The 25,172-nt window shown below is 51.9% G+C and overlaps 1 protein-coding gene across 1 annotated transcript; it reads left to right on the forward strand.

Moving 5' to 3' along the window:
- Positions 1 to 161: 161 nt before the first annotated feature.
- Positions 162 to 23,595, forward strand: CABP1 (calcium binding protein 1). Its single transcript, XM_064271951.1, has 6 exons — positions 162 to 797; positions 18,661 to 18,691; positions 18,998 to 19,141; positions 20,302 to 20,411; positions 20,645 to 20,792; positions 23,172 to 23,595. Exons 1-6 carry the CDS (start codon positions 162 to 164, stop codon positions 23,195 to 23,197), a joined length of 1,095 nt encoding a protein of 364 aa, XP_064128021.1. The 3' UTR covers positions 23,198 to 23,595.
- Positions 23,596 to 25,172: the final 1,577 nt, after the last annotated feature.

A 25,172-nucleotide genomic window follows, 5' to 3' on the forward strand; every position in this document is an offset into this window, starting at 1 on the left:
GCTCCCCAGGCGCGGGGCGGGGCGCGGGGCGGGGCGCGGCAGTACCTGGGCCGCTGGAGAGCTGGGGGTGGGCTCTCCAGGGCAGCCTGCGGGCCCCCCCAGATCCGCACCGCCAGACGCCGGGGAGCTCTGGGCTCCGGGCGCAGAGGCTGTGCTGTCACATGGGCGGCGGCGACGGGGCCGCATTTAAGCGGCCGGGGGACGGCGCCCGCCTCCAGCGCGTCCTCGGGCTCGGCTCCCGCCGGGCGCCCAGCTCTCTGCCCTCTGGGGGCCCCGCGCCGCCCCCGCCGGGCCATGCGAGCGCCGGCCCCGCCGCGATGAGCTCGCACATCGCCAAAAGCGAGTCCAAGACGTCGTTGCTGAAGGCGGCGGCGGCGGCGAGCGGGGGCAGCCGGGCTCCCCGCCACGGCCCTCCCCGGGAGCCCGGTCTGCCCGGCCGCCGGCTGCACGGCGCCTATCCCGGCACACCGCCGCCGCCCGGGGACCCCAGTTCGCGGAGGCCCCTCTGCCGGCCGGCCCCGCGAGAGGAGGGCGTGCGGGGGAACCGGCGCGGGCTCCCCTCGGCGCACAGCAGGCCCCGGGAGGCGCTGCCGGCCGTGGCGCCCCGACCTTCGCCGCCCTCGCCGCTGCCGCCGGCCCGCGGGCGGGACGGGGAGGAACGGGGACTGTCCCCTGCGCTCGGCCTCCGGGGCTCTCTGCAAGCCCCGCGCCGCGGGGAGTCCGCTCCAGCCGCCGTGTCCGAGGCGGACCCGTTCCTCCACCGGCTGCGTCCAATGCTCAGCTCCGCCTTCGGCCAGGTAAGGGCCGCGCCTTCCACCAGCGCTCCCAGGAAAGGCGCTCGGGAGCCTGCAGTCGCTTCTTGCCCATCGCCTTTCTCCCCCCGCCTGCGGCCCCCCGGGTCACGCCTCGGCTTCTCAAGTCCTCCCCCGGCCCGGCGCCCTTGCCGGCCTTCCTCCTCCCCCGAGCCTGATTCAGCACCCTGTGCGCTGTCCACGCTTCGGGCCTCTTCTGAGGAGGCACCATCGCCTAGCTGCCTTTCACCAGCCGGGATCCTCCAGCCCTGGAAGGGAGCAACCTCCACAACTCACCTGGACACTTGCAGGGGTCAAGGAGGGGCGTTCGGAACAAGTGGTGCCAAACCCACTCTTCTGGCCTCTGGCCTCTGGCCACTACCACCAGTGAGCGATTGAAGAGAGCAAGAGTTTGGAGTCTGGGGGCCAAGAAAGGGGGCTTCAGAGCACAGGGACTAGACCTTAGCCATTGCCTTTGGTGGCCTCACAGGCCTGGGAAAAGAGAGATTTGGGGAATAGGAAAGTTAGAAGAGCTGGAAGGAGACTTGACAATGTGATAAAAGAGGTGTCTGGGTTGGCATGGAGGAGCTGGACAGAGCACTGGCTCAAACTGGGACTTCGGGGTGTTATAAGGAGGTTGTCACCCCAGCAATGCCATTGGGATGGCAATTGGGCAGTTTTTCAGTTATAGAACATGGGGTAACACCCAGAGGCACCTAGCCTGAATAGTTGTGCACTCTAGTGGCAGGAAAGGTCACCAGGAGGGCACCTAGTGCCTTTTGTTTCCCCCCAGACCTTTCCCTCAAGGTCCCAGGCAGCTGGGCATGTGCCCTTCACAAACAGCCTTGTAGTTAGAACCCAGGTCTACAGTTCTGGGGTTTGCCGCCAGGGAGAGAGGCTCAGCAGAAAAGAACCTGTGAACTGAGCAAAGCCGGGATCTCCTCTGGTCCTGAGTCCCTAATCAAGTCAAACTCATTGGCGCCGCAGTGAGACAATTCTGCGGCAGCCAAGGGGGGTGTAATGCAGAGGGCTGATCAGAGTGTTTGGACGCTGTGGGGGGAACAGGGGCCTCAGTGCTGCCATGCTACCAGCTAGCGTGAGGAAGCTGTTTCAAGCTCCTGGCTTAGCCAGGCTAGATCACAATTCCAAGGAGGCCGTGTGTGTGTTTTGCTTCAGATCTGCACGTTCCTTTTCTAAATACTCCTCTGCAGTGGCTGAAGCTGGCGGCAGAGGTCTGACATGAAGGCAGCTGCACAGGGATTCAGGTTGCTGTGGTGGAGTGCAGGGCAGCAGTGTGTGGCTGTGCCCCTGCGGGGTGCCCTCATTAGCTGTGAGCTGGAAACAGTTCTCGGAGCTGGCGTTTGGATGCCGAGCTGTGAGTTAGTGCAGCGATGGGTCGAGGAAGAAGTTCACTGCAGTGGTTGATGTACTGTGAGGAGGTGGGGGGGGTGCAAGGGCAGCAGTGGTGTGTGCAGTGCGGCTGGGCTGCAAGAGTAATGCCCGGTTGTTGACTCAGTGACACCCATTCATTCAATTAGCAAATGTTTTTTTTTTCTTTCTTTTTTAAATATAATTTATTTTGTCATTGTTGAGAATATACACAGCAAAACAGGCACCAGTTCAACAGCTTCTACGTGTACCGTTTAGTGACACTGCTTACATTCTCCAAGTTGTGTAACCATTCTCACCCTCCTTTTCTGAGTTGTTCCTCCTCCATTAACATAAACTCACTGCCCCCTAAGGTTCCTATCTTTCAGCTGCTGTTGTCACTTTGATCCCATATGTAGTTCTTAAAAGACTTAATGCTCAAGGCAGACTTTTTTTTTTTATTGTGCTTTAAGTGAAAGTTTACAATTCAAGTCGGTTTCTCATACAGAAACTTATACACACATTGTTATGTGGCTCTAGTTACTCTCCCTAAAATGTGACAGCACACCCCTCATCTCTACCCTATATTTCCCATGTCCCTTCAACCACCTCCTGTCCCCCACTGTCAAGGCATACATTTTTTAATAATTAAGTTAAACTAGTGTTCGGTTTTAAGAAGACTTCAGGGGGTATATTTGGATTAAGGTTTAAAAGTTATCTCAGGACAATAGTTTCAGGGCTCAGATATTTCTTGAGCACCCAATTCGCACCAGGCACTTTGCTAGGCACTAGGGAGACAATGAGGGCCCTAGTGGTGCAGTGGCTAAGACCTCAGCTTCTAACCAAAAGGTCACCAGTTCAAATCTATCAGCCACTCTTTGGAACCCTATGGGGCAGTTCTGTCTGCTCTGTCCTGTAGGGTTGCTCTGAGTCAGAATTGACAGCAACAGTTTTGGTTTTGGTTAGGGAGACGGTGGAGGAGCCCTGGTGGTGCAGTGGTTAAGTGCTCGGCTGCTAAATGAAAGGTCAGAAGTTTGAACCGACCAGCTGCATGGAGGGAGAAAGATGTGGGAATCTGCTTCCATGAAGATTGACAGCCTTAGAAACCCTGTGGGGCAGTTCTGCTTTGTCCTATAGGGTCATTATGAGTCAGAATCAACTCAATGGCAATGGGTTTGGTTTGGTTTTTAGGGGAACAGCAGTGGACAAGACAGCCAAGGTCCTGGCCATTTTGGAGTTTACGGTCTAGCAGTTGGGAAAGTGTGGGTAAATGGCCCAGGATCACACGCTTTCTGGTCATTTAGTTTGCTGGTAATCGGAGTTGGCTCCTGGGAAAATAGAGCCCTTTCTTTCCAGTCTTGTTGGATTTGCTGGCACAGGCCCTTTCTGAGCTCAGAGCATTCCAGCTAAATGCTGTCATTCCTTCTTCTACTTTCTCAGTCATTAAAGGGAGAATATTCTCCAGCCCAGTGTTCTGAAATGTCACCAGGGTCACCTGAGTCAGGAGGAGCTGGAAGGTCCCATCAAATATTTACTACCTTCCTCTGGAAGCACTTGCCTCTGGGACTGCAAGCTTTTTCTTTAAAGCCTGTAACAGTCATTTGGGCTTCCTGTGGTCACCTCCAAGGTACCTGTTTAAACAACAGCAACCGCAACAAAACCCACGCTGGGACTTTTGTGTCAAGCTACAGTCACCTGTGACAGAGAGGAATTAGGCTTTCTTTTCCTTCTCTCTGCATTGAGATTTCTATCCTTAGAGACAGGACAACCAGCAAGAGAAGGGAAATGGGACCCTAAAGACAGAAATGTTCAGGTAGCATCTACTTAAGGCAAAATATAGCCCTGGGGAAATATATTTTCCATGCCTCCCAACTTCCATTTCTTGACCTTTAGGTTGCTATGAGTCCATATTGACTTGATGGCACACAGCAACAACAGCAGTGAATTGCTTAGCCTCATTAAGCCTCTGGTATTTTTAATCTACAAAGCAGGGATAATCACAGCACCTCGATGGGTTTTTGGGAGATTAAATGGGATATGGAGAAATGTAAAGAGTTTGGCCCAGTGTATGGTGCAAAGTAAGGGCTCTATCAGTGTTAGTTATTATTGTTGTTATTTTTAACTACCAAAGGGCTATCTTGGACATCTTTCTTCTCGTTTGTGATAGAGTTGGGGAGATCCAGGGTTCATGGTGACCCTGAAGGTGCCCAGATGGAGGCCTACATTAGGATGAACAGGAATTAGGATTCTCACCATAACCTTGCAGCGCTTCCTTGCCACCTGAAGGGAGACGGCGTAGTTTTGAGGCTGAGGCATGGGATGGTGGTTTGGAACATGTAGTAGAGCTGCTAGTTCCAATCCCAGCACTGTCACGTCCTATCTCTGTTACTTTCTCTTTCTGGTCTCACTTTCCTCACCTAGAAATAAGACCGACAAAACTACTTTGCAGAGTTATTGCGAGGCTTACACAAGATGAAGGATGTTAGATGGCTGGCTCTGAGCTGGTGCTGGATAAAGAACACCTTTCATTAATGGCACAGTTAATAGAGTTATCGCCTGAATAATGGCCTTTGTACGTTGCTTCAAAAGCTGCCTGTGAAGGGAGGAGTTGAATGTCAAAGGGCATTTCCTACTTCCATCTTTCTGCCCAGTTAAGGGCATGCCATCCAGCTGCCTGGAGAGAAGATGTAGTGTCAGAAATTAACTCAGAATAAGCATGGTCTGGGACAACTCTTGGCTTTGGATCTTGGAAAACTATTTTAAGACTAGGCTTTCTGCTCAGTACCCTAAGCTTGGGAAGAAACACCCCTTGTAGAGGAGGCAAATGCTAATAAAACTTTCAGCTGAATCCTATCCTTCCCCTTTCTTAACTGTAGAAACTTCTCCTCCACTTTGGGTAGGCTATCCCCATTCCCAGACTGCTTTGCACATAACGTGTTCTGACTATTTAATAAACAAATGAATGATTGGTATTCCCAGCCTGTGGACTTCAGAAGTTTCCTACTTCTCCTGGTTTAGATGGAACCTGGTGGCTAGTGATTAAGAGCTCGGCTGCTAACCAAAAAGCTCAGCAGTTCAAATCTACCAGTTGCTTTTTGGAACCCCACGGGATAGTTCTACCCTGTCCTATAGGGTCGCTATGAGTTGGAACCGACTCCACAGCACCTAGCAACAATAACATGGTTTAGATAGATCCCTAGTGGCGCAATGGTTAAAGAGCTCAGTTTGAACCCACCAGCTGCTCTATGGGAGAAAGAGGTGGCAGTCTGCTTCTGTAAAGATTTACAGCCTTGGAAACTCTATGGGGCAGTTCTACTCTGTCCTATGGGGTCACTTTGAGTTGGGATCGACTGGATGGCAGTGGGTGGTGGCGGTGTGATCGTTTAGATAGAGAAGAGAGACCGTGATGATTTGGGCACTAACAGATTAGACTGGTCTTTCTAGAATGAGGGCTGTGTGTATTACTCACTCTGCCCTGGCCAAGTCTCTCCCTACTTCTCTCTGAAAGGGCCAGAAGTCCTACTGCCTTTTCTCTGGGGTCTGAGGAGGAGAAGGAGAAGACCAACGTGTGGTTAACATCAGTCACAGGAGATAGGAGTGGCTGGGAGTCAATTCTGGTGAGAGTCCTCCAGGATACCTGTTTTGCTGGTAGCTGTTTTTAGAAAGCAACAGGGGCATTTGAGACCTCAGCCTAGAGCCAGCTAAACTACTGACAATTTTCTCATTATCTTGCCTTCACAGCAACCTGTGAAGGTTGACATTACCATCCTCGTATTTTAGAGATGAGAAAAGAGACTCAAGAGAGGGGAAGTGACTTGCCCAAAGGTCACACAGTAAGAAAATGGTAGGACTGTGTGCTACGACTGCTAACCAAAAGGTCAGTAGTTCGAATCCACTAGGTGCTCCTTGGATACTCTATGGGGCAGTTCTACTCTGTCTTGTAGGGTCACTATGAGTCGGGATCAACTCAGCGGCGACGGGTTTGGTTTGGGTTCTTTTGGTGATGAGAATTGTGGTCTGCCTGTCTCCAAACATACCTGTCTCTGCCACACCATGCTAGTTTGGTGGGAAGTCACTAGGAGTAGGTCCCCTATTTCTCATGCTACCACCCAGCTTTCCCCAAGTGTCTTAGCACTGGGCCGGCATCCAAGTTCAAATGCTGGTAATAGAACTGGGCAGGGCCGAAGTCTGGCTAGCCACCTGATCAGGAATGATCAGCAGCAGGTTTGTCCTTCTCATCTCTTTGATCCTGTTATTACATTCCCAAACTCAGAGTGTGGCTTCCGGAGGCCCAGGGCTTGCTGCCACAGTGGGTAGAGGGGGTGGGGGCATGTGACCTGCTTCACTCCTCCATTCCTAAGGAAGCCCCTGCAGTTCAGCTGTTTCTTATTTCCTGCTGAAGGTCAAGCCATCTGCCCCCTGCCAAGGTCACCAGCTCGCCCCTGTCACTTAGGACCACCACGGCTCCACCTACCTTACCCCAAATAGCTTATAAGTAAGCACTGAAGCCTGAGTCTAAAGACACCTGGACCCCTTGTTGCCCTTAAGCCTCTAAGCTACTATCAGCCTCCCTTCTCCTTCCCCCCTTCCACCAAAGCAAGATGGGATTTATTCAAAGTGCATGATTTTTCCATAGGGGCCTGGTTTCCTTGTCTTCATTCTCCTGTTTCCAAGGACAGAGGCATAACCCAAGGTCACTAAGCTAGTGCTGTGTTCTGGGCTGGCCTGCAGGGGGCAGGAGTCACCAGGCCTGACTGAGTGGGTGCCCTGCTGAATGAATAAATGCCTTACCCACACTGACTGACACCTGACACTCAGTGCAGGTGGTCCTTTAACACTAGGCTGGGTGGATAAAGGATATTTTCTCCTGCCCAGCACTGTGCTAAGTCCTTTGCATGTTTTATCTCATTAACTCCTCATAATAGCCCGATGTGGGAGGGTCTATTAGAATCCCAGTTTTATAAAGGAAGCTGAGGCTCAGAAAGGTTAATGGTCTCGAGGTCACATAGTTACTAAGTAGCAGGGGTAGGATTTGAGCCCAAGTCTGACTGACTGCACATTCTGAGCTCTTAGGGCCTGTTTCAGTGGTTTCTTAACACTGGCTTAATAGTCACCTGGGGAGTATTGTTAAACAGCACTGTTGTCGAGAGTCCATCTAGACCTTGTACATCAGAACCTCTGGGAAGTGACCCGTGATTCTAACCTGCAGCCAGCATCGGGGAACCTCTGCTTTCCACTGTATTGCCTTGGCATAGATGAGCCTTTTAGTTTGTATGGAAAGGTCTTGCACCTGGAGCCTAACCACGCTCCCCTCTGGGGTCCCTGGTGATGAGCACTGTCTTTTTGAAAGAGTCTGCAGAGGGCCACTTTTCTAGATCTTGTTGACAAGTTTTTCCTGATCCCCCAGACTAAGTCATAGCTCTGTTTCACATTCTGGGGTTCCTGTGTTTCCTCTTTGTAGCATTTATCTGAAATGTAATGAAGTAATCGTGTTTGCAGCTATTTAATATCTGTTGCTCACCTGCTAGCAGGCATGATCCCTGGAATCAGCAATGCCATTTCTCATTTTCTACAACATTTCCCAGAGCCAGGCACAGTGCTGGGCACATACATATTGGGCAAATTATATGTTCTGTTTTCCGTTTTAAACGTGTCAAGTACCTGTCAGTGCCATGCATTTTCCCACATGCGTGTTAGAAGCAAGTTAGGGGCATCCCCATTTTCCTGCGGAGGGAACGGCAGCTCAGGAATGTGAAGTGATTCCCCAGTCAGAAGCCGGCAGAGCCAGGACTCAGCCCCAGGCCTTGAGATCCTTCCCATCCTGAGTCCCTTGCTTTTCCGCGTGACCCTGCCTCCAGCCCAGCCCTGCGGAGGGTCTTTCCTGCTCTGTTTCTGAGGAAGAGTTCAGGGTAGGTCTTAAGAAGGCGTTTATGTGGGCTGTGCTCCACCTGGCTCCCTGGCACCTTCCACTCCTTTCCTGCTTTTTTGGCTCCAGGGCCCCTCGTGCCCGCCTGGTTCCTCCCTTTGTCCCGAGAAGGGGGCCTCTCCTTTTCCAAATTCCCTTCCAGAGGTTTGGCCAAAACTAGGCTGCCCAGTCACTCTCCTGATGAATATACTCCGTCAGCAGCAGTAACACAGCCGTCAAGAACCACCAGGGACCTCCTTCCCCAGCTCTTCAGGAGTAAGCCTGTGGCACCCTTGGGACAGCGCCCCCACCCATCTCTTCCCTAGTGGGAGCTCTGACCAGCCACCCAAAGCTGGACGAATCGCCCCTGGGAAAGTTGCCTCTCTGGGCTGAAAACGCCCTCAGCTGCGTCTGTCAGTTGGTTGCCTCAGGCACATGGGGAGTTTTGCTTCTCAGTCTCTCTCTCTCTGGTGCCCCCTGCTGGGAAAAGCTGGGTGCAGGGAAACAGGGGCCCTGCATCTCTCGGGTAATCTGGCTGGGGCTGTAGGTCTCCAGTGTGACATCTGAGGCTGGAGATGAATTCAAATCAAAGCCGGTGCCTGGAGGGACAGGGAAGACCCAGTCGCTTAAAAAGTTCCAGTGTGGGACCTTAAAGATGGCTTTGCACACCCAGCGGTGGAAGCAGAACTGTTCTCTGCTGGTCGCTCAGCTGTGCTTCCAGCCCCAGAGCCTCATCCCATTGCAGTGACGAGGCAAGTGTGAAAATTGGAGCGTGATGGATACGTCACAAGATCTCCCAGGCCCTCACTGGAGCTGCCCGATCTCATCCAACTGGAATGGCCAGGGGGCAATTAGGACACGGGTCTGTCCAGCTCAGTGCTCATGAGAAGGGGCACACATCTCCCTGGGTGCTGGCGTATGCATGTGTGTGTGAATGCTCACACAAGGCTGGGAGCTGGGAGGCACCTTGGCTTTGGGGGCCCAAACTAGCCAGCTTCCCCTTCTGGGGCTGCTGGCCTAATTCCCAGCCACAGCTGCCACTCTGAGCCCCCCTCACCGAGGCAATCTCCCCACAGATTTGGCAGTGGGGAGAGGAGGGGCCAAGGGAGAGGAGAGAATCGGAGAGGATTCAGCTCTAAGCTGATGTAGAGAATCTGGCAGCCTCCTCCAGTACTGCCGCCTCTGCCCTCAGCTCTCAGGGCTGTTTCCTCTGTGCCCTGCACCCTCCCCTCCTGCCTTCATCTCCTTGAGAAAGTGCCCAGGAAGTTAAATCCCCCCACAAACACACACACAATCCACCCCCCCCCCCCAAAAAAAATCAGAGCAGGAGCAGGCAGACGAGTGAGAGAGCACGCACACGAGAGCAGGCTCAGGCGGGTCCTGGAGGAAGTGCGGCCGAGGCACAAGAGGCTGGGGTTGGTGGTGGCCAGGACTAAGGCCTCCTAGCCCCCTAGGAACCTCCTTCATGGACCCGGGGATCTGGAGAGGGGCTGCCGCAGCTTAGGATGGGCAACTGTGTCAAGTCTCCACTGAGAAATCTCTCAAGGAAGGTATGTTTCTGGAGTTCCGAAGACCTGGGTGGGGTGGGGTGGGGGGTGGGGATCTTGCCATCTGTCTCAGAGGTGGGCGTGTGATGCTTTCTACCCTTCCCTGGGGCTCTGTCCAGAGCTGCTTCCCTGCTTCTGCCTCCAAACACCATCTTGCGAACAGCTTCTAATGTCCTGTACTGAGCTGAAGCTGGGACTCAGGGCTGTGTGGAGGACTGTGCTTAGAAATCCGTACAGGATGTAGGAGAGAAACTATAGCTTTGGGGCTCTTGGGCCTTCAGATGGAGAGGGTGGGTTTTTAGAGTATCAGGATGTACACCTTTGGCGCTGACGGGGTCAGAGAAGCATTGCATTTTGTCCCTGCTGCTGTTTAGATTCCTTCCCAGCAGTGGGACCGGGGGCTCATTCATCTTCACTGGAGGGTCTCTGACACTCTGTGGTGATCGCTCAGCCTTCAGAATTGTGGCTTGTAAAGTAGATCCCACGGCTGCTGAAACGAACCAAGCAGGGTATCCCCTTCTATCCCTAGTAATTCCTGAGGCAGGTCAGAACATCTCAACTAGGACCAGATTGGTTCAGGGCCCAAGATTGTTTCAGTTAAGAAATTGGATGCTCAGGAAATACATTGTGCAGAAGTATGTTTAAGCTGATTTCTGTAGTGGATTTATTGCTTACAAACTAGGATAATATTCTTTTACAAGAGTTTCTTGTAAGAAGTTATAAGAGGGCTAGAAATACAGGCAGAAGCCACTTGAAACAAAACCGTATAGATACAAGTCCAGGCTTGCATGAAGGATACCCTAGAGGTAATTATTTACCTTCCAAAAGGAATTCTTGCAAAAGAATATTATCCTAGCATATAAGCAATAAATCCACTACGAAATCAACTTATACGCATGTCTGCACAACATATCTCCTGTGCAAACAATTGCTTAGTGGACACAATCTTGGGTCCTGAACCAATCTGGTCCTAGCTGAGATATTCTGACCTGACTTCTCCCTGTATTTCTAGCCCTGGTGATGCAGTGGTTCAGTGTTCAGTTCTACTCTGTCTTAGACGGTCGCTAGGAGGTGGAACAGACTCAACACCAACGGGTTTGGTTTGTTTCTTTTTTTTTAGTCAGGACATAGAAGAGACTCATGGGCATTATTTGAAGGAAGAAGGACTGATAGAGATGTTTACCTCCAGCTCTTTCATTTTCCTGCTGGATTGCTGGTCAGAGAGGTTAAGTGACTTACCTGAGGTCTCACGTTGGTTCCAGGTGCATCTGCCCCCAACACCATCCTACCTTCTCAGTCAGTCTGACAGCCTCTCGATTTAGGGCATTCCAGGCTTTTCTGCTTGTTGTCTTCCTCATTTAGCTAAGCTGCTCACATCAGATTCCTCTTAAGCTTTGCTGTTTCTTGGATCCTTCTGAGGGCTGATAGTTTCTTCTGTGCCTTACCCCCATCATCTGTCATCTCCGTAGGGGAGTCTTCCACATAAGAGATGCCCTCCCCACTGTTGCAGAGAAGCAGAAATGGATCTGAATTCATCTAGATGACCACAGGGCTGAAAGCCTTCCCATGGGTTCTATCCAGAGCTTTGAGAAGTGAATTTAAGAATAAGAGTCATCCTTCTGTCCCACACCACCTATCTTTCCTCACATAGCAGAGTGCTAAGAGTCAGACGGCGTAGGTCTCCTCTTTCCAGCCACATGACCTTGGGCAAGTTACTTAATCTATTTGTGCCTTGTTCCCTTACCCATCAAGTGGGGACACTAATATCTACCTCCTAAGGTGAAAGAAAAAAAAAATTTTTTTTTTTTAAGGTGACTGTACGGAAACCCTGGTGGTGTAGTGGTTAAGAGCTATGCTGCTAACCAAAAGGTCGGCAGTTCAAATCCACCAGGCGCTCCTTGGAAACACTATGGGGCAGTTCTACTCTGTCCTGTAGGGTCGCTATGAGTCGAAATCGACTCGATGACAATGGGTTTTAAGATGACTGTGAGGACTAAATAAAGTGCAATGCACAGTGCCTAGCATACAGTATTCACATAATGTATTATTGCCACCGTAATCTTAATTTTTTCCCATCTGGGTTTTAGAGAAGTGAATGAGAAGAGAAGGAAAAAAGGAGAGGTTTTGTAAGGAGTAAGGTAAAAGGTCATAAAACATTGTATTCAATTCCTCGTTTTCATATTAACAGTAAGTAATTGCTTTTTACTGAGCATCTAATTTTTTTTTTTTTTTGAGCATCTACGATGTATCTAATAGTTGTTATCTCATTTGGTCCTTTCCAGGAGGTAGTTCTCTTGCCTGTTTTATGGAGAAAGGAGCTGGACTCAGAGATAAGAACTTCCTGAGTCACACAGCCAACTGATAGCGGAGCTGGGCTTTAAGCCCTGGTCTGTGTGAATTAGAGCCGGGTTTTGTTTGGTTTTGTTTTTCTGTCTCTGCGCCTCTGGCTTTCTCCGCCTGTCAGAAACGTTATTCATAGATTCCTGACTCTGACCTGAGGGGCCACTAGTCTAAATTCCCACTTGGTGTAGAACTCCCCTCCCTTGCCTCAGACCAGTGCTTGCTCTTTTGGCCTCTCCTTGAATGCCTTCAGTGAGAGGGAGCTTGTTACCTCTCTTCTCTTGGCCAGCTTGTGTTGCTAGAAAGCTGTTGGGTCATGAGGCACGCTGGCCCCTCCTGTTGCCATGCCACACTCAGGACCTGTCTCCTTGGTGCCAGGAAACATTGTCACCCCGTGGGCCACTGCCCACTTGGCGTCCTGAGTGATAGCTGAGGAGCTGGTAATGGTGAGAAGCAGCCTGTCCTAGGCTCTGAGCAGCGCAGGACCCTGCTGTCAGGTGCCATCGCTGGCTGGGGAAGACAGCAGCCTCCTGGGGCCACTTGGTGCCAAGCAGTATTAGAATCAAGAGATGCAGTGGAAATTCCCCAGCCACCAGTTGTTCCCTGTTGGTGGGAGCAAATTCTTCCCCATCTCTTTCATTTCTTTCCTGATTGGCAAGTGTTCTCCCACTTTGTCTGGAACCAGAAGTAATGCCTTCTGGCACCAGGAGTGTCTTAAGTTGTGTCATCTTCATGGCCACCAGCATTGTTGTTGTCGTCATTGTCTTCGCCATGGCAACTCCATTCATTTGACTCTTACCAAGCTCTAGGCACTAGGCAGAGCTCCTTATGTGCAATAGCTTATTTATTTCTCACACGACTCCTGTGAGTAGACAGGAAGGAAACTGAAGTACAGAGAGGTGAAGTGACTTGCCCAAGTTCACGCAACAGGCAGCAAGCAGCAGAGCCAGAATTTGCCCCCAAGACTGAGTCTGAAGTCAGTACACTGTTTCTCAGAGTTCTCTGTGGTTTGCTGCCTCTTCTTTCCTAGGATGAGCCAAGCTCACAAGATTCAGCGAGAAACAAAATGGTTGATTCCCTACAAACATCTCCTGAGATCGCTTCTGGGGTTAGGCCACTGTAGAATCCAAGCTTCCTTTGATCCACCCTCTCCACTGGGAAGGTCTGTCTTGTTCTGCCCTCACTCCAGTCTGTCTCCTGGAGGCCTGTGAGTGTAGTAGAGGCTCTGAATATTAGCTCTCTTGTGTGTCAAACCAGAATGGGCCCTTGATCTGCCTGACATCCCTCAGATTCTGAGATTACCTGAACTGTCGGCAGTTGAAATCCGCCAGGCCCTCCTTGGAAACTCTATGGGGGCAGTTCTATTCTGTCCTATAGGGTTGCTATGAGTCGGAATCGACTTGATGGCACTGGGTTCTGGGATTTGGGACCCTGTTGCACTCATCACATGTGAGCCTTGAGCCGAGGTCCTTCCCCTGGGTCTAAATTGCTTTCCCTTAGAGGAACTGGAATACTGCTTCTCCCTCTCTAGACCTGGAAGAGGCTTAGGAATTTGGAAGGGAGTGTTGAAGCTGTCTACATCTGTAGCCCCACAGTGCAGGGCTTGGGGAGAAGCATTAGAGGACAGGTGGGGTGGTGGGATGTTCTGCTGCTCAGCCTGGGAGGACAGGCTGCCCTGGGTCTTAGGATCTTCTCCTAGGAGTGGCCTTCTTTGAACTGGAGGCGCCTGTCTGGAATTGGAGTACAGCAGGTTGGAAGGGCAGGGTGTGTACCTCTGGGGTTCTCAGGCAAAGACACCCTCAAAGTTTCTGCTGCCCTATCCCTCTTCTTATGGAGGGATCCAAGTTCAGGGCCAAAGGCAGAGTACCCTGCCCTGGCCTCTGAGAAGGCACCGGCCATCCTGAAGAGGCCCGGGTAGAGGAAAATGTTGTGTCTGGATGGTGCTGGTAACCTAAGGGGCAGACCTAGGGGCAATGCTGACTTTTTATAGCTGCGTGGGAACAGTCAGGGGAGAGGACGAGCTGGCCGGGCCTGGGAGCACAGCTATACTTGGTAAGCAGCAACGGCTCTGCCTCAGCCTCCAGAGGTCCAGCACGCTGGGCCGGGCAGGGAGCCAGGGAGAGTGGGCAGGAGGAGGTGGAGAAGTGCTTGACGGCCTAGTCACCAACCGGGTGGAATTGGACCCACAGATACGCTCTGTTTGGTCCCCCTGGGGCTTTAGTTGGTGACCCAGTTATTTTCTGCTTTGAATTTTTTGTCAATACCATGTGTTTTCGTTAATGGAAGCATGCAGAATCATTGTGTCTGAATTTTTGGTAGGTAGTATGGATCCCTGGTGTCATAGTGGTTAAGGACTCTGGCTGCTAACCCAAAGGCTGGCCGTTGGAATCCACCAGCCGCTCCTTGGAAACCCTGTGGGGCAGTTCTGTTCTGTTCTGTAGGGTCTCTATGAGTCGGAATTGACTCGACGGCAACGGGTTAACGGGTTTTAGTATGGATTTTTTTTCTTGCTCCCTCCTATAAGCCTACCCTAAGTGTTTGGTGGTGCATATGAAGTACCACTAATTATACCTCAGAATCCCCACTGCAGTCTATTGGTACATATGTATGACAAATAAAAACTTTCAAAATTTCTATTTTTCCTACCAAAAATTCAGATACGTCGTACAATACCCTGTGAAAACAGTGATTTGTGGCACACGCCTGTTTCTTTGGTTTCAAACGGTCATAAGGGCCCTTGCCTTGTGGCAGCACGCACTATCAGTGGGACGGCAGCTTCCCCAAAACCCCAGAGACTGAAAAAGCTCATGGTCGCTGTATGTACCGCCAAGCACAAAAGGGATTGAATCAGAAGGTCTGGCAGTACTGGGCTGCGTTTAAGTAGCACTGGCCCTTCATGCAGTCACACTGTCCACCCTGCCCCAGCCCCCACTTCTTACGCCCTGCCTGCTTCATTCCAGCCTCCCGGGCTTGCGGCCTCTGGTCTCGCCGGCTAGCTGAGCCTGTTCCCTACGCTGCCAGCTCTGATTCCCCGCCTAGCCTTCCAATGGGGTCCGAAGTCTGTTTGGTAGCTCAGAGAAATGACTTTGCGCCGGGGATTGAGTTGGGATGTTGGGAACATCTCGGGGAAAGGATGTTATTCCGTTAGTCTCTGAGTGAACACTTCCTGTTGGTTAAAACAGAAACTTTCCTCTGTCTGCTTCTCTCTCTGAGCTGCTGCATGCACACAAGTGTGTGATTCTGTGTCAATGTGTGTGTGGTATGTGTGTGCACGCCACATGATGGGTGTCACAACCAGGTCCCTCTGGAACATCGGTTTCAGTCAAGGATTGGAGACTCCGTCTGGTGGACCGAGCTGAGGGCTGCTCCCATACATCCTGAGGGCTCTGTGCACCCCACCATTCACTCTCTAGGTCCTTCTCTGGAGGAGAGCCCTTCCAGGACCAGGAGTCAGGCTGGGGCCAGGCGGGCCCACCTGGGTGGGGAGGTGACAGTCCCCTCTCTTTTGTGTTTGCTTGGTGCTGGTGAAGATGCGTCAGGAGGAGAAGACCAGCTACACGGTGGTGCAGACGAGTGAGGAGGGGCTGGCTGGCGCTGGCGAGCTCCCTGGACCACTCCTGACGCTGGCCCAGAACTGCGCTGTCATGCACAACCTGCTGGGCCCTGCCTGCATTTTCCTGCGCAAGGGCTTCGCTGAGAACAGGCAGCCTGTACGTAAGTTGGCCAGGTGGAGCCAGCTCGGCTCGGCTTTGCAGGGCGTGAGAAGGTGCTGGGAAGAAGAGGGGTTCCATACGTAGCAGCCTCGGTGCCCCAACAGATACACCTCAAAACCCCAACTTGTGAATCTTGTCCCCAAAGTCTCCCACTCATGGCTGCAAAATACTGGTGAGTCCACACCCATCAGCAAGAAGTAATAACAGTAGCTACTTTGTGTGTGTGTGTGTGTGTGTGTGCACGTGTGTGCACTTACTGTGTGCCAGGCACTGTGCTAAGTAGTTTGATGGATTGTCTCATTTAAGCCTCAAAGCAACTCCAGGAGGTAGGTACTATTGCCATCCCCGTTTTACAGGTGAGGAAACGGAGCAGTAACATGCTCAAGGTGACAGCTAGCAGGTGGCAGAGCTGGGATTCTAACTCTGGTACTCAGACTCGAGAACCTCCCGTGTGCTGAACAACAGTACTCTACGTGGCGATGTCCTGTAGAATTTTTCTCGATGATGGACGTGTTCCAGAATCTGCACTGACCACTACGGTAGCCACTAGCCACATGTGGCCATCGAGCACTGAGGAATTGGATTGAAATGTGCCTCGTGTGACTGAGGAGCTGAAGTTTTAATTTTATTTCATTCAAATTCAAATTTCAATCACCACACGTGGCTAGTGGCGACCTGTTGGAAAGCCTCCTACAGGTATCACCAGGAGGCTGACAATGATGATGGCAAACATTTGTAAGATCCATTCATTGAAGGCCACGTGCTAAACACTTGACATGTCTTGTCTCATGAAATGCTCACCAGGGCCCTGTAAGGTGGGCATTGGTGTTAACCCATTTTACAGAGGAGGAGACTATGGCTTGGAGAGCTGAAGTGACCTGCCCACGGGCCCGCAGCCAGGAAATAGCCCATCTGGGCTTTGCACTCGGGTCTGTCTGCCTCCAGAGGCCAAGCTCGTCCCCCTGCTGTGTGTCGAGGAGAAAGAAGTGTGTCTGTGCTGCATTCCCACCCGACCCTCATGACAGTGCACATGGTTTTCCTGCCACATTGTGGGCACGTCCCCAGCTCCGTCCCAGAGCACAGCACACATACCCCCACTGCTGCACGTGGGGCAGGGAGTGATTGAAGGCCAGGGCCAGGACTCAGCCACAGCAGCTCCGGCTGCAGGCACGCTGTCAAAGGATGCCTGCGGGTGGTGCGAACAGTTAATGCTCTTGATTGCTAACCAAAGGTTGGTGGTTCAAGTCCATCCAGAGGCACCTTGGTAGAAAGGCCTGGAGATCTACTTCTGAAAAATTGGCCATTGAAAACCCTGTGGAGCATAGTTCTACACCTGGGGGTTGCCAGGAGTCAGAATTAACTCCATGGCACAAGTGCTATGGTCATACAAGGAGTCCGGAAAGGGACGGCATGAGGGTCAGCAGCACCCTCGTCTTCTCTAGTACTGCAGAAGTGGGAGGCTGGTGGAGGGCTTGAGGGGCAGGAAAGGACTGGTTATGTTTAAGTAGTTTGTCCTAGTGAGTGTGCTGTGCACATTTGTGTACATGCATACTCACTCGCTCCCTTGTACTTACTAGTGGTAAAAAACATCCTTTCGGTCACCCATGATCCATGTCTGGCTGGGAACAGGAGTGGCATACCCTGTGCCATGCACTGGACAAGCTTGAAGGCCAGTGGCAGTCCAGACAGTCATCTCACAGAGACATGCAGATGTCAGGTGCTCCCACTCGCAGCTGGAAATGCTACCTCGAGGACCCGGTAGCTGCAGCTTGCGCATTCCAAGCTCCAGCTCACACATACCCTCTGCACTGCTCCGCCACACACAGCCCCTTCTGAGCTCTGGGTCCCGTGCCTCTGGTTGTCCCACGAGATGTTGCTCAGGAACCCCTCCCCTTTTTAAAAGACCTCCAGATTTTCCAGGTACCAGTGTGCTTTGCTCTGGGGCAAGTTCAAGGTGGGTGAGCACCCATCCTGGCCCTGTTGGCTAGAACAGTCCGTGTGCAGCTGCGGTGCCCTCAGCTCACTGCAGTGTGCCCACACTTGTGGTGGACGTCCTGTCTGATGGGCTCCCTGCCCAAAGGCAGACAGCTGGAATATCTGGGGAGAAGGAGCCCTGTAGACCTGTTTCGAAGCCTACTCAACAGGTCCAGGTGGGCACCGTATCCATTTCATGTCAGTCTGTCTCCCTTCTGGGCGGGCCTGTGGCGGCTGGCACCTCACCCACCTCGGCCTGCCCTGTGCTTCCTCTGGGCCTGCTCTCTGGAGACTGTACTGCCATCTGTTCAGATGCCAGGACCCAGGGTTTCCTTGAGTTCCCAAGGAGACCTGGGCACTGCTGAGACTGGAGATGTGTGCTTGAGACCCTGGCAGCAGCCTGAGCCACTGGTGGCCTCCAGAGTCCTGGGCTGTGTCCTGTGACAGGGCAGGGCGTAAGGATGGAAGCCAAATGGGAACAGATGGGGCAGTGCCCAGAAAGCAGGGCACAGCCCCAGTTTTGCTTCACGTCCCCAGCCTCTTCCTCCTCTTCTCCCCTCTTGGGCTGCCTCTCCAACCCCTGCCTTCTCTGCCCTCACAGGCATTACGTTTGCAGGCCTCTTCTCCCCTGCTCTTCCTGGTTTCATTGGGTGGCGCTTTCTTCTCTCTGTGTGATCTCCCACTGACCTTGTTTTATCTACAGGTCTCTGCCTCCAGACCAACTTTTTTTCCTGACATGTTCTCATGTCTGGAATAGGGGCTGGAGGTGCAGAGGTTTGAAGCCCAGGCTGGGTGGGGCAGTTGGGTCCTTGGACATCTCCTGTCCAAGGCCCAGGAGCCTCCATGTCTATGGGGGATATGAGACCACCCCTTTTTTCCTCAAGGACACGGTCCAGGCATGCCTGCATTTCCATCATCTGCCACCCAGCATCTGTTCTCGCTTGGATGGGCCCCAAAATTTGGGCATTTTATGACTTCCACGCCCTTCGCAGCTGCTAATTAGACATGTTCTTTTGTTTCAGGACAGATCATTGCGACCAGAGGAGATTGAAGGTAAACTTGGCCCTTTGGGTTACAGGGCTGCTCAGCCCTCCAGGAAGGTGTGGGAAAGGAGGTTGGTGGGAAGGGAGGCTGAGATACCTTGGCCGCCTGGGAAAAGGGCCTGGTACAGAGCAGGGCGTCGTCTGTGGAGCCAGCCACTGGAGGAATAAGCAGGAGGCAAGAGACATGCTTCAGGGTCCTGGCAGCCCCAGGTCCTACTCTCCTAGCGGGTGGGCCCTTGGGCTACCTTTCCCCGGCCCCCAAGGCTGTTTGGGGGGCCCCACCCCCAACCACATCCACTCTTGTTCTCTTCCTCAGAGCTCCGAGAGGCCTTCAGAGAATTTGACAAGGACAAGGATGGCTACATCAACTGCCGGGACCTGGGCAACTGCATGCGCACCATGGGCTACATGCCCACTGAGATGGAGCTCATTGAGCTGTCCCAGCAGGTCAACATGAACCGTGAGTTCCTCCGCACCCTCACCCTCGCCGTCCTCTGCAGTCAGACAGGCCTGGGCCCACTGCTTTCCAGCTCGCAGGGACCTGGGGCAAGCCACTCACCCTCTCTGAGCCTCAGTTTCCACACCTGTAAAATGGGAGTTGTAATAGGGAAGGTGGAAACACTGGTGGCGTAGTGGTTAAGTGCCACGGCTGCTAACCAAAAGATCGGGAGTTCAAATCCACCAGGCGCTCCTTGGAAACTCTATGGGGCAGTTCTACTCTGTCCTATAGCGTCGCTATGAGTCGGAACATACTCGACAGCAACAGGCAGGCTAATAGGGGAGGTAGAGCGTAGAAAGACCTGTACAGAGTACAGTAGGTGATACATGTAAAGCAACCCAGTACCTGGCACACAGTAAGAGCTGGAGAGATGCATGCTGTTATTATGATGTTTTTTCCTGCCTTAGTTTGGGTTCTCCCATAAGCAAGCCTGAGACAAGGATTTGAGTGAGTTGTTTCTTTGGTAGGTGAAGGAAAGCATTGGTAGGAGTAGGGAAGTGAGACATAGAAGGGCCAGAGCACCACAAATTGTACCCTCAAGCAGCTACCACTGTGGGTGACTGGAGCTTAACCCTGCCGGGGAACTCAGGGAGTTAGTGTAGAACACCCGCTCCTCAAGCCCCTACCTCTCCTGCTGGGTATTTATCCCCCAAGTCCTTTCAGTCACTGGTTGAAGGCTCTGTGAGCAGGTGAGTGAGTGTCAGTTCACCAGCATTTCTACCTACCAGGAAAGCCAGTTGGAAGTTGAGCTTCTCTTTGCACAGTGGTAAGGCTTGGGGTATATGGATCAGACAGCCATTACTTTGATTTTTCTGCTTATGTGTGTGTATTTCTGTCTCTCTCTGGAATGCTTTGGCTGTTTCTGTGACCCAGTGTGTCTTTCTCCCATCCACATTTACCTCTCTCAACTTCCTGATCTGTTCCTTATCCCTGGCTATTCCCCTGAGCGACTCCTTGACAGACCACCTGTGTCTGGTCACCTCTCTGTCCTCATTTAGCCTTTAGTTATGCCTTGGACATGGCACAGAACAAGTCAAGGTGGGGTTGGCAGTTCCCTAGGTTGCCTAGTTAGAGATGGGGGTTGGATAGATGGGTGACCTAGCCCTTTCCTCTGTCCTCAGTGGGTGGCCATGTGGATTTTGATGACTTTGTGGAGCTTATGGGACCTAAACTCCTGGCAGAAACAGCAGATATGATCGGAGTAAAGGAACTGCGAGATGCTTTCCGAGAGGTGAGTGATGGGCAGTGGACAGATGGGGGTGGGTAGACTATTAGATTCCCAACCCAGGATGGCTACTTGAAAAGAGGCCTAAGTCCTAGACCAGGGGAGGGAGCTTTGATGGAGAAGGGTCTCTGGAGAAGAGGGGACAATACCAAGACCCTGGAAAAGGAGCTCAGCCCTGGGATCTGCTGCTGCCAGTCTCTGTGTTGTAGCTACCACTCTCTCCTTCCTGCCCTCTCTAGTTTGACACTAATGGTGATGGGGAGATAAGCACCAGTGAGTTGCGAGAAGCCATGAGGAAGCTCCTGGGTCATCAGGTGGGACACCGAGACATAGAGGAAATTATCCGAGATGTGGACCTCAATGGGGATGGACGAGTGGACTTTGAAGGTATGTGGGGCTTGGAAGTGGGAGAGAAGCCCGGGCAGCAGTGGCCATCTCAGGAGCCCTCTAACTGTGTACCCATCATGCAACCATCAATCCGTCCCTTCCCTTCTGTCTTCCCACCCCTCCATACATGCACCCTCTAATCCACCTCCCATTCCTACAATCATCCATCTGTCCTTCCATCCATGCATCCAGCCATCCAGCCATTCATCCATCCATCCACTCAGCCATCCATCTTTCCATACCCATCCCTCCATTTGTTCAAGCATTCATCTTTTCATTTGCCCTAATGTCTATTCATCCATTCATTTATCTCTGAACAATCATCCATGCAACCACATATTCACACACTTATCTGACCATGTATGCATCTCTCCATTCTTCTGTACGTTCACCCATGCATTCATCCATGTACCCATCTAGTTAATATACTCGTCTCTTATCCATCCATGCAGCTAGACTTCGAAACTTTCATTCAGACATTCATATATCTGTATCCATCTGCCCATACTTCTACTCAGACTTCCATTAACCTGTTCGTCTATCTGTACAGTCATTTCTCCATCTGGCCCCATCTACTCATCCATCCCTGTGTCCATCTGTCCACCCATCCATCTGTCCATCCACTCATGCATCCATCCATGGTAGGTATTTTCTGAATACCACATTCCTAAACCTGACACTCAGGCCCCTCTGATCTGACCATAGTCACCTCCCCAGCCATAGCTCTGCCATTCCTCACTCACAGTCTACCTTCAAGCCATACCAACATACTCATGGTTCATGAACCTACTATGTTCTCTTTTGACTCCAGGCATTGAATATGCTGTTGTTTATTTTATTTTATTTTTTGTCAGGATACCTTTTATTCTGTTCTTTACTTGGGCTAAATTTTATTCCTCCTTCAGAACCCTGCAGTGGGGCCTCTTCCACCAGAACCTCTTCCCTGGTTCCCAGACTGAACTTCCTCTTTTCTGGGCTTTCATAGCACCTCAGGCTTACCCGTGTGCTTCACACTAACCCCCAGCAGCTCGTTATGGTTGCCCCCCCACTTGACTCTGAGCTTTCTGGGAAGAGGAACCACGTTTTATTGATTTTATTGTACTTCCTCTATATCTCAGTATCTGGCACATAGCAAATGTTCAGTAAATGTTTTTTAAAGGCGTCAATAATGGTAATGACAGTTATCATTTACTGTACACTTAATATGTATCAGTCATTGTACTAAGTCACTTTATACATATTACCTCATTTAATTCTCACAAGGACTCCATGGATTTCACTAGTATTACCTCCTGTGACAGAGGAGGAAACTGAGGCTCAGAGAAGTAATACAGCTCACTCTGGATTGCTTAACTATGACAAAGCAGAGCTGGGGCCTAAACCCAGGCCTGGAATCTCAGTCACTACATGCTGCTGTGCCTGACACCATTTGCAGCATGGCACTGTGGGATGCAAGGGGGAAAGGCAAAGACTGCACCAGAAACCTGCGTTCAGAGCAGAAAGACAAGACAAACACCTAGATGTGCCAGATGAATGTGTCCAGAACACACAGGATGGAGGCCCTTTCCAGGGACTGGTTGGCCTTCAAGGGAGGGAAGAGTATGGAGAGAATGAGCAGAGGCTTTGCCACCACCAAAGCTTCTGAAATTCCCAGGCTGCCTGCATCCAAGTACTTGCTCACCACACGTGGCAGCCCTTCCCTGAGAGCCCAGCTCCCCCATTCATTCTTCCAACACAGAGTGCATGCCTATTACATACTGGGGCCTGATCCCAGCCTTGAGGAGCCCAAGACCGGTAAGGGTAACACAGACACAAACAGTGCCATCCGCGCTCTGTTGGGGAAGTAGAGCAGGGTGTGGAGTAGCGAGGGGGCAGCCATGCCAAGCTGCCGGAAGTGCTTAGGGAAGGCTTCCTGAAGAACGTGAGAGAAAGTGGAGCCCTGAAAGCTTGAGTAGGGGCCACGAGGTGAAAAAGAAGGGCAGGGGGGCAGACGGTAGGAAAGCTGGGAGGTGGGCAAGCAGGAATGAGAACAAGAGAACCTGCCGCCCTTGAGGCAGTGAAACGAGGTCTGGGGGTGAGCAGTGAGAGATGAGGCCGAATGTCAGCTGGGCCCAGACCAGGGAGGGCCTGAGGCCCTATGAAGGCATTGGATGTTATCTAGTGGGAGCCATGGGAGGTTCAAGCAGGGTCAGATCTGCAGATTAGAAAGCTCACAGTCATTGTTGTGTGGGAAATGGACTACAGAGGGCAGCATGGATGTGGGAGACAGCAGGAGTCGGCCATAGCAATGGACAGCAACCACGGATCTGAGGGAGGCATGTAGGTAGTGTCCTGGGCCTTGACTGCTGCTTTCCCCTACTCCTTCCTGTCCCCTCCCAGAGTTTGTCAGGATGATGTCCCGCTGAGTTGGCGAGGGCGCCTCCGGGACTGCCAAGCTCCGAGAGGTGGGGAGAAGAGGAGCCAGAGCACGCCTCACCCTGCCGCAGCCGCCGAGAGCCCAGGATGGACTGGCGGATGGGGCCTGCCTGCAACTGGGGGAGGTGACTACCCCGGACCCCAACCCCTCCGCACTGTGAAAGACTCACAACTCTTGCAACTGGAAAGGGGGCGCCTGCCAATGAGGAGGCCACAGTGCCAAGCTGGCCGAGGTCATGCCAGGCGCCAAGTGCCATGAGCCGCTGATGGCTGGGTGGGCCAGGGAGCCCACCAGCAGACCCCACACAGCATGTCTGCCCTGGGGCAAAGCCTCGCTGCCCTTCATAGCTCGGTGCCCGTCCCAGCTCGCCTCAGCCCTGTTATCTCAGAACCAATAAAAATATTTCCACAAGGAAGGCAGCAGTGGTGGTCTTTGCTTCTTGGTCTTGGTTAGATGACACATACATTTCCAAGCACCAGAACTGGCTGAACATTCTGCGTCCAGCATTTCACCAGGCATTTGCTGAGTATCCATCATGTATCCAGCGACTTTGTCTTCGTTACCTTGTGCTGCTATAACAGAAATACCCCAAGTGAATGGCTTTAACAAGAGAAATTTGTTTTCACAGTTTGGAAGACTAGAAGTCTGAATTCAGGGCACCAGCTCCAGGAGAAGGCTTTCTCTCTCTGTCAGCTGTCGGGGAAGGCCTTGGCGTCAATCTTCCCCTGGATCTAGGAGGTTCTCAGCACAGGGACCCCAGGTTCAAAACACACACTCCGCTCCCAGCTTTTCTTTCTTGGTGGTAGGAGATCTCTTCTCTCTGCTCACTTCTCTCTTCTTTTATCTCTTCAGCCTCTGCTTCCTGGTTCCTTGGCCTTTTTGCCCATTGGCCCCTCAGGCCTCTTGGGCCCACCCAGACTTTGCCCTGCTCCAACAAGTGTGACAAAGCTCTTTAGCTCTACCTATAAGTGCCCAAAGGCACCCCAATTTGCCAGTAAGCCTCGGCCTAAAGACCCTCGTCTTGGTCTGTGGGTCGGCAAGCCTAGCTCCACCAGCAAGTACCCAGAGACACCCACTCTGCCAGGAAGCCTCCTGACTGAAGGCACATAGCTCTCTCGCTCCGTGGGTCGGCTCCCACACCATCTTGTGCTGGTCTCCCAGTTCTGCTCCGCTGTTTCTCTCCCGCTGCTTCTTGCTGTCTGTGCCTTCAGTGGTGTTACATCTCCCCTCACTTCCTTCTGAGCCCTCACCAAAGTTGCCTTTGATGTCCATAATTCCACCAACAGTCTCCTCAAGGCAATCTACGATTTTATTATTAGGCATTTTAAAACTCTTCCAGCCTCTACCATTCACAGGTTCAAAACCACTTCCATATTTCAGGTATCTGCTAGAGCAGCACCCCACTCTTAGTACCAAATGTCTTGGTCTGGGTTCACTAGAGAAGCAAAACCAGTGAAGTGTTTGTATATATATGTCATTTTTGTTAGGTGCTGTCGAGTTGGTTCTGACTCATAGGACCCTATGTACAACAGAATGAATCATACAATGATGAGTTCGATGCAGGGTCCAGAGTGAGCAAAAGCCAGTGAACTTTGCCAGAACGTCCTTATATATTGGACGCAGGCCACGTCCCTGAGGAAACTCCCCTTAGAACTGATTGGCTGATCACATTAGATCACATCATGGAGGTGATTACATTATATCACAAAATGGAGGATAACTACATCATCACATAACTGCCAAACTACATCGTTATATAACTGCCAAACCACGAAGAGTCATGGCCCAGCCACGTTGACACACAACCTTAACCATCACAGACTTCCACTCTCATGGGCCAGAACCTCGTCACTCCAACCAAAAGGAGACTAGAGGTGCAGCTATTTAGCTGGGTACACAGCTGCCCCGGCCAAAATCAGGTTTTTTAAGAAGAGGAGCGTGGATATTGGGCAAGCATCTATCAG

The sequence above is a fragment of the Loxodonta africana genome, chromosome 19 (assembly GCF_030014295.1).
Source record: "Loxodonta africana isolate mLoxAfr1 chromosome 19, mLoxAfr1.hap2, whole genome shotgun sequence".
Classification (NCBI taxonomy): Eukaryota; Metazoa; Chordata; class Mammalia; order Proboscidea; family Elephantidae; genus Loxodonta; species Loxodonta africana.